This window comes from Arachis ipaensis, chromosome B04, assembly GCF_000816755.2.
Source record: "Arachis ipaensis cultivar K30076 chromosome B04, Araip1.1, whole genome shotgun sequence".
Classification (NCBI taxonomy): Eukaryota; Viridiplantae; Streptophyta; class Magnoliopsida; order Fabales; family Fabaceae; genus Arachis; species Arachis ipaensis.
This window is the reverse complement of record NC_029788.2, coordinates 10,616,362-10,626,008: the sequence shown is the minus strand read 5'-3', so window position 1 is coordinate 10,626,008 and position 9,647 is coordinate 10,616,362. Positions and strand designations below refer to the sequence as shown.

The following is a 9,647-nucleotide window of genomic DNA, read 5'->3' as shown; positions in this document are numbered from 1 at the left end:
AATAACGCCATAACTGATGCTATCTTCTAACAGTTTTTTTTTTCCAGGGAAAACAAAAAGAACTGACCCAGAAGCTGAAATGCGAAAGGAGAACGTAAAAATTCAAGCTTGAGATGCAGTTCAATTAGGAGCTGAAATGCAAATTGAATATTCAAAGTGAACTTCAAAATCCCAAAAAAAAAGGGGGATGAAGACAAAATTGTCGACTGCAACAACAGAAAGTTACTTACTTGTTGGTGGCGTGAATCCTGGGGCGGGAACAGGTACAACGTTGGAACTTTCAAAGGTGAAAAAGCGGAGAGGAAAAGGGGGGAATGTTGGGAAGTAGCATTAGAGTGTAAGAAGCAGAACGAAAATGGTGGCAGTAGAGAGGGTAGGGTTTAGCAGAAGAAAGAGAAAAGATTAGAACAGCAAAGCAAAGCAATGAATGAATGAACAAAGATTCGGTGAGAGCGGGAGAAGGGTGAGACCAACAAGATTATACCTTAACCACTCAGTTACCCTCTTTTTTTTCCTATTTAAACCCTAATTTGAAAAATGAAATTGAACAACAAAAGAAACACTTATTTAGAATTTAATTAATTAAAGGGTTTTTTACTTAAATAAATTAAATGCATTTCAAAATTACTCAATTCCCCTGAATCAGATTCTGCAACGTGATTATTCTTTTTGTATTATTATATAAATCGTCCCAGGGTGCAAAGGATTATATTAAACGTAAATCATCTCACCCTAGGACGATTAATGAATGAATTTGTGATGCAAAATAAGAGTAAATCGTGGTAGGGCTTCTTGGGTTAGTAGTTGAGCATAAATCGTCCCAGGGTAGTAGGTTTTACGAGTTAATGGGCTAAACCAAACTGGGCTGCCACGATTTACTTGTTTTTTCAGACCTTCAGGACCCTGGGACGATTTATGGCCAAGTGATAACCCTAAGGACTCAAGCACGATTTATGCAGCCAGAAACTCTATAAATAAACGAGTTTCAAACAGACGAGCCACACAAAACATATGTTGAGGTTGTGAGAGATGGCAGAGAGTATTTTCTTGTTAGTGCATCACCGGGGAAAAATAGATGAAAACACAAGTGAGGGTGTAACTTTTTCTAGCAAAAAGCAGATAGGAGTGTTTATTACTCCGTCGACGACGTTGATGGATCTGCATAGTAGTATATTAGAGAAGGCTGGAAATTGTGGCAAGAAGCGCGTGAAGCAATTATTTTTTCGTATTCCGATATCGTTGAAGCCAGGTTATGTTAAGTTTGGGAAGTACGCGATGTTGGGTGATGACGACATGCGAGTTATATTTCATAGTCAATCAAAATTTCCCGACTTAGGCGCGCTGGAGTTGTTTGTCAGAATGGTTGACGTGGAGGGCAGTAGCGGGGGGACTGCTCCGAATCTGCCCACTGGCATCATAGAAGGAACTTCCACCGCCGTTCCAACAAGGCAACCGGCGACTCCACTTGTTTTGTCCCCATCTTTTGCTGCTGATTTGCCTGTCTCGGGTGATGACTTGGGTGATGGGCGTAGCTTCGGCCAGCTTGCAACTGCGATGGGAGCTGATCCTGTAGTGGACGGTGCACCCGCATTCATGGAGGTAAGAGAGAGAGATCCGTTTGTGGAGGCTATAGGTGATGATGGGTCAGATTCAGAGCCACCAATTATTGGTGACGAGAGCGACGCTGACGATGACACCGCAGTTGCCGTGGGAGCTCAAACCCATGGTAGCAGTGGAACGCAGCAGTACCCTCGACACTTTACCACATTGAACCTTGAAGCAATGAACCCGGCCGCAAACTTAGATCAGCATCACCCGGTGATTCACGGAGAAAGGCCTAGTGTGATTGGCACGGACGAGTTTGAGGTTGGGCAAAGGTTTGAAACAAAAGAGGAAGCTGTACTGACAATAAAGAGTTATAATATTCGGCGGGGAGTCGAGTATAAAGTGTTTGAGTCCGACCAGTTGAAGTATCATGGGAAGTGTGTCCAGTTCGGGAATACCAATACCTCCCTCAACCCTTTACGCCGCAGCAACAACAAAGATGACTCGTGGTTGAGTCCTTAGGGTTATCACTTGGCCATAAATCGTCCCAGCCCTTTGAGTGTTACATAGTAACACATAAATCGTCCCAGGGTCCTGAGGGTCTGAAAAAACAAGTAAATCGTGGCAGCCCAGTTTGGTTTAGCCCATTAACTCGTAAAACCTACTACCCTGGGACGATTTATGCTCAACTACTAACCCAAGAAGCCCTGCCACAATTTACTCTTATTTTGCATCACAAATTCATTCATTAATCGTCCTAGGGTGAGATGATTTACGTTTAATATAATCCTTTGCACCCTGGGACGATTTATATAATAATACAAAAAGGATAATCACGTTGCAGAATCTGATTCAGGGAAATTGAGTAATTTTGAAATGCATTTAATTTATTTAAGTAAAAAACCCTTAATTAAAAAGTGAAATCTTGTATCTAAGATTATAAGACTCCTCTTATTTTTTTTGGATAAATTTATTATTATCATTTTTTGCAGAAAAAAAATGTTTCTAATTATTTTGAAAACTTTAATACTTTAATTAGTATGTATTGACAAATTATTAAAACTATTTTGTATAAATTGCTAATCAAATCAAAAAACTTCATATAACAATTTAAACAATAAATGAAAGAATTGATTAATAATAATTTATGTAGATTATTACTTAAAGACTCTTTGTGAAATTAAGCGTACAACACTATTTATTTATTATTTTTCTAGATCACCATATTATTTGCAAAATTTGAAGTTTTTTTAACATGTGTAGAATTTTTTTATTTGAATTTTTGAGAAATGGTTTAACCGTTTTTTTGGTGACTAAAGAGAAAAAAAAATAGAGAAAAAATTAAATTAATTGGCTAGATTTATATTTAAATTTATTATATGTTAAAGTTTATTTTATGATTGACTTAAATTCAAATGAATGTTCACGCCACAAGCAGCTGCTTTAGCCACACAATCTATAATACTATTTGAGAAATGATTTAATCATTTAAAACTACAAAAGATAAGACTAAAAATCCACATAAATATAAATTAGTTTTTTCTTTTTTTACCAAATATAGGAGACTCGAAATTTGGAAAGATAGGAGACTCAAACCCGTAACCTCTTAATTGAGTATGAGGAGTCTATGTCATTTGAGCTATTACTCATTGGCTAAATATAAATTAGTTAACTAATAATTAAAGAAGACTATTACATTAAAATTTCAAATAATATAGTACTCGTGGTAATAAAAATTTTAATAATATCTATAACATGTTAAAACTTAAAAATTTAAGAGAGAGTCAGAAGTTTTCGCTTCTAAAATAATTTTATTACGTTGAAATTTTTGAATTTTNGTCTAAATACTATTATTTCTAATTTTTAAGTTATCCGCAAGCACATACGTGTGATTTAATTTAATAAATGTAGGTTAGTGGTGAGATAATGTTTATAATTTTCCCAACGTACCAATTGCCCCTCAAGACAAGCAAAACCTATTATTTTTTAGCAATCATACCCATTAATCACGAGTACCATTTTCCTTTTTTCCTTTTCCTTTTCCCTTTCCTTCTAAGTTCTAACCTTTTGACTTGTCTTTTCATTTCTTCAGAATAATTATTTTTGTTTCCTAAAAAAAGCCCAAAACCTATGTGTATATATATAATAATAATAATAATAATAATAGGATTAACCACCAAAAATATCTCCAAATTATTGAAATATCGACAAAAATGTCTTCAATTAATTTAAAACACAACAAAAATATCCAACAGTAAATATATATTTCTCAAAAAATACATTAGAGATTAAATTTTGATGCAATATTTTGCAATTATGATTAAAAAAAATGAAATATTATTATCTTTAAAATTTGGTAATTTTTTGTTAAGTATATATTGTTTTGTGATTTTTTTTGTTAACAAATAATAATACTTTTAAAAAATCACAAAAAAACACGAAATTTTAAGAATAATAATATCTCATTTTTTTTTAATTATGCTTACAAAAAATCATATCAAAATTCAATCTCTAAGACATTTTTTTGAAAAGGAAAAACTACCATTTGTACCCATAAATTTTGCGAACGTTGACAAAAGTACCCATCAAACAAAAAAACTAACGTTGTACCCATAAAAGATGGATTCCGTGTGACAATAGTACCCAAATCGTAATTTTTCGTTGACTTTTTAATAAAATTCTCAAATTATCCCTTTTATCTTCTTCCTCAAATTCTAAATTTCACAACCTTCATCCTTCGTCTTCCTCTGCTGCTGTCAGCCACCAAAAAATTAAAAAAATTAAAAACTGTGGATTATTAATTATCTGAGGTTATTGTTCAAATATTATGGTTTATTCCACCGTGAAGCACCTCAAAATGGATCACAGTGCGTCGCTTCAGTGCGCTGTGTGCTTGAGCGAGTTCAAGGACATAGACACGCTTAGACTTTTGCCCAAGTGCAGTCACGTGTTTCACCCCGAGTGCATCGACGCGTGACTCGCCTCGCACATGACTTGTCCTGTCTGCAGGGCCAAGATGAAGTCGGAAAACATGGGTTCAAGGTTGAGATTCAGGAGTTAGAGGGAAGTGCCAACCATGTGTTCGATGAAATGTCTCGAAGAATGGGCTGAATGGGTGAGGTTTCTTGTGATGGGAACGAAGGTGGGGTTGGTGAGGGAGTTGATGGGGTTGTTGGGAAGTGTAATGGGACCTCAAAGGTGAGAGCTTTTGAGTTGTTGGTGAGGTCGCACTCTACGGGTCACTCTCTTGTGGAATCGGGGAAGAGCTTGGAGAGGTTCACTTTGAGGTTGCCTGAGAAATTGAGGAAGCAGATTCTGGAAGCCAATCATAAGTGTAGTGGTGGTAGTGGTGGGATGAAGCGTTCGGCAAGCTACGACGTCGTTTTGCAGAGTGAAGTTGGTGAAAGTAGTAGTAGTAATAAGGGGAGTAAGAATAGTAGGTGGATGCTGACTGCTGTCTATGACACCTCCGTTTGTTTCTCGCGGTTGGGGTCATTTTAGTACTTCTTCTGGTTTGGCACCGCCAAATGAGTGCTCAACATGCTTTGGGATTCCTAGGCTTTGGGGTTCTTCAGCGGCAAGGAAAGAGAAAGGATGTGGAGGGAGACATGGTTTGCAACTGGTATGATGAAAATTCGAATGATGAGGGTTGTGAAATTTGGAATTTGAGGAAGAAGATAAAAGGGGTAATTTAGAAATTTTATTAAAAAGTCAACAAAAAATCACGGTTTGGGTACTATTGTCACACGGAACCCATCTTTTATGGGTACAATGTTAGTTTTCTTATTTGATGGGTACTTTTGTCAGCATTCGCAAAATTCATGGATACAAATGGTAGTTTTTCCTTTTGAAAATATATATTTACTGTTGAATATTTTTGTCGCATTTTTAAATTATTTAAAGACATTTATCGTTNNNTATCCAATTATTCATTTGTCAAGTTAATGCAAATATTTCACTCAATTATTTACCACATACAAAACAAGAAACATAATTGAACAATAATAAAGCACTTACAATTAATGGATGAAAATTAATCTCAACTAATAATTTGTCTTCTTAACCAATTTAAATTAATCTAGTGATAATTTTTTTACCTCGTTCATTTATTTAACAAGTATTGAGAGTTTAAAATTCTTTTTATTTATACAACAATTCTTAAATAGAGTTAAATCCATAATAAATTAATTATTAGTTTGTCAAACATGAAAAAAAGAAAGTCCTAATCCCTGCATCATAGTAGATGTCTTTAAAACGTGAACTTACGACGTAGCGGTGCTAGAAAAAGACTACATATGGATCCATTTTTAAATTCAAAATAAGATACAACCTGCAATATAATTTAATTTTGTATTGAAAATTAGAATGATTAATAATTATATTGTACAAAATAAAAATATTCTAAGTCAATAGATAAACAAATTCAAACAAAACCATTAGTTGTCTCATTTTGTATTCTAGTACATTACCTTAAATATTAGAACCGACTAAGACCACATGCACACAAGACATTTATAACAGTAACCAAAAAATAACAAATAAAAGAAAAACTGTCGTTATTTCACTACCAACTTTTCTGTCCATGTACTTCAAAAAAAAAATTAAAAGAGAAAAAGAGAGACTAGTGAAGCAACTTGGAAGGGCCATAATCAACGTGTTAAGCAAAGAATATGCCTTAACTTTCGGAAGGTTGAGGCTTGAGCCTTTGAGGTGTCTTCATGGAATCGAATCCTAGGTATTTTGCTCTAAAATTTAAATAATATTGCATGGGAAGCCCGATTATTAAGTAACACACTAAAGTACTAAACCATGCAGTTTTCTATTGAAATAATGCTTCAAAATAAGTTTAGTAAACTAATTTAAATATTTAATATTTAATACTTCGTCGTAATTATACTATGCTGTGTTCAGATAAATGGTATTTTTATTTCATAGTTATGGTTGATGTTTTGAAATATTTGGTACAAAATCATTATCATGTGAAATACTTCAATGATGCTGCTGCTGCTTTTTTCTTTTCTTTTTTTTTCCTTTTTTATTCCTTTTCTTTTTGTACATACTTGAATCAGGCTTTTAATTCCGTGTTTGTGTTTTCTTTTTTACTGTTTATTCCTTTTGTGTGAATTACAGGTATTTTTCTTTATAAAAGATATATTTTTTTTTAGTCAAAAATATTTACATTAGTGAAACTAGCCCTCTAAAAATACTTTTCTTCTTCTAAAAAGTCAAACTCAAAATCTGGCTGAAAGATCGAGAAGCAATCATTTATCACTTAAACCAACCGGGACTTATCAGCTATTAATTTCACTAATTATTTATGACTGAAGTCTTGCAATAGAATATAATCAATAATGTATACCTATAATTCCAATTAAGCCTTTCTTATTGACTTACAATAATGTCAACAAAAAAGCAAGACAAACACGAAAATAGGGGTGTCATAGTCCGGCCGATTCGAAAATCTGGTCCGACACCGAATATTTTAGGGACTAATTTGGTATGATTTTACTGGGTTTAGGGTCGGATAAAGATCTAAAAAATAGACCCGATCATTATTTCGGGTCGGGTCCGAGTCACGGCTCGAGTCACCCGAACTCGGCCCGGCAACCCATTCATCATACATAATTTATATTTTATGTTATTAGTGATGGATGATGGCTACTTTTATGTGGAATTTAAGTATTATAAATCTTAATATTTTGTGTTATTAGTCATTATAAGACTATAAGTTAATGTTTTATATTTAAAATGCATAAAATTTTAGACTAATGGCATAATATTGTGTTATTTGTATTAATTTAAATATTTGGTGTTATTAGATAATATTAGTATTGATTATGGTTATACTTTAATTTAGAAAATGGTTAGTTCTTGTTATATTTTTCTAAGTGAATTTTACCATGTCAAATAATGGTTGGAGTTTTCGAAATTTGGATATTTTCACATGCTATCTTACAAGAAGGTATTAAGGTAATGTAATGTTAACGGCCTGGTTTTCATTCAGTTTTTACCCGGTATAATCGTGGCTCGAAAGTGTATATGTTTCATCGGGTCTAGAGTCGGGTTTGGGTCTAACAAATAGGCCCGGTATATATTTTGGGTCAGGTCTGGATCACATCAAACCCGATTTCACCCGACCCATGAACACTCCTACACGAAAAGAACAAATAAAAATTTAGCCATGTATTATGTATACCTAATTTCAAAAACAAGCCCGCTACGTAATCAACAAGGATTCTATCGACTTCTGCCAACTCTTGTTTATAGCTGTGTTTAATAGAAGTGTCTTTGTAGATGTGTCTAATAGAAATGTCTTTTTTATGGCTGTGTGTAATAGAAGTGTTTTTATAAATGTGTCTCTTTATACATGTCAATGCTAATTGTAATCTATATATTCTATCTATTCTATTATATAAAAATTGGATTTCTGCATTTAATGATGGAGTTGACGTGTCATGCTTTTGAGAATGTTTCATAATTTATTTCTTTTAACTCATTAAATATAAGTTATTACAATAAACTAACTATATCAACTAATTGATTTGATTAGATATTTAAATATCACATAATTTATTATAATTTATATCAATTTGATTTGGTAGTATTTCCTAATTTATTTCTTTTAATATTCTGTTAGCATTTTTTAATTTATTAAACCAAATTAATTATATTAATTATCTGTATTAATTAATAGTATTTTTTAAATTTATTTCTTTTAATATTCTATTAGTATTTTTTAATTTATTTCTTTTAATTTATTAAACTAAATTTATTATTGTATTAATTAATTTGATTAATTTATTAGTCATTCAAATAATAAATTTATGAATAAAATAGGCAACCGGAATATTTTTAATTAATAATCAAATCAAATCAAATCAAATCATATATATTGAGCCAAATTTAAATAATATGTATTAAGGACTAAACTAAAATAAAATGATTTTTTACTTATTCAAATTGAATTCAATAAAGATAAATTAATTTTGCTAGATAATCATGATCTTTTGGTCTACTATATATAGATGACCACACAAAATTATAAGAATTATCATTTTTATCGCTCTTGCTATTTCAACTTTTATTTTCTTTTTCTTTTTTTCTTTATGTAGAATTTCTTTTATGTATAAATGTACTCAAAATGAGAAGGTACGGATGAGTGTTTTATTGATTGTTTGTTTGACGAATACTATAGTCCGAAAATATCTCAATTTAGACATTCTACTACTGTCGATGGAAGTTAAACATGTAGTAATCAATTCTATTATATAAAAAGACGGAATTTTTGCACTTAATGATGGAGCTGACAATCCTGACATGGCATGCTTTTGAGAGTGTTTTCTGATTTATTTTTTTTAAGTTTTAACTCATTAAATACAAGTTATTACGATAAACTAACTATATTAACTAATTGATTTTATTAGATATTTAAATATCACATAATTTATTATAATTTATATCAATTTGATTTGGTAGTATTTCTTAATTTATTTCTTTTAATATTCTGTTAGTATTTTTTAATTTATTTCTTTTAATTTATTAAACTAAATTTATTATTGTATTAATTAATTTGATTAATTTATTAGTCATTCAAATAATAAATTTATGAATAAAATAGAATCTATAAAAAAAAATAGACAACCATAATATTTTCAATTAATAATTAAATCAAATTAAATAAAATTATATATATTAAGCCAAATTCAAATAATGTGAATTAAGAATTAAATTAAAATAAAATAATTTTTTACTTATTCAAATTGAATTTAATAAATATAAATTAATTTTGTTAGATAATCATGATTTTTTGGTCTACTGTATATAGATTGACGTACAAAATTATAAGAATAGTCATTTTTATAGCTTTTGTTATTTCAACTTTTCTTTTTTTATGTAAAATTTCTTTTATGTATAAATATACTCAAAATGAGAAGGCACGAGTGAATGTTTCATTGATTGATTATTTGACGAATATTATAGCTCGAAAATATCTCAATTCATACATTCTACCACTGTTGATGGAAATTAAATCTGTAGGCCAGCGTATTTTTTATAGTATTGAATAGAAGAATATTTAATAAAATTAACTAGCGGCTCAACAG

General features: G+C 31.3%; 3 protein-coding genes across 5 annotated transcripts in view; 2 read left to right on the top strand and 1 right to left on the bottom strand.

The window, feature by feature from the left end:
- LOC107638848 (WPP domain-associated protein) overlaps window positions 1-501 on the bottom strand; it is a 6,375-nt gene extending 5,874 nt beyond the window's left edge. For 2 of the 3 annotated variants that reach the window (XR_001619879.2, XM_016342246.2), the window contains exon 1: window positions 231-500. The gene's annotated coding sequence lies outside the window, so the exon portion shown is untranslated. Of the gene's footprint in view, window positions 1-67; window positions 132-230 lie in introns of all 3 variants that reach the window. The other variant, XM_021120726.1, reaches the window with a different exon arrangement.
- LOC107636031 lies at window positions 1,030-2,067 on the top strand. The gene has a single exon (XM_016339567.1). The coding sequence runs from the start codon at window positions 1,030-1,032 to the stop codon at window positions 2,065-2,067; it is 1,038 nt and encodes a 345-aa protein (XP_016195053.1).
- Window positions 4,635-5,133, top strand: LOC107636030. Its single transcript, XM_021120138.1, has one exon. The coding sequence runs from the start codon at window positions 4,657-4,659 to the stop codon at window positions 5,044-5,046; it is 390 nt and encodes a 129-aa protein (XP_020975797.1). The 5' UTR covers window positions 4,635-4,656; the 3' UTR covers window positions 5,047-5,133.

What these genes read in the sequence shown, in the direction of transcription:
- LOC107636031 (XM_016339567.1), top strand. Translation starts at nt 1,030, where the DNA reads ATGGCAGAGAGTATTTTCTTGTTAGTGCATCACCGGGGAAAAATAGAT.
- LOC107636030 (XM_021120138.1), top strand. Translation starts at nt 4,657, where the DNA reads ATGGGTGAGGTTTCTTGTGATGGGAACGAAGGTGGGGTTGGTGAGGGA.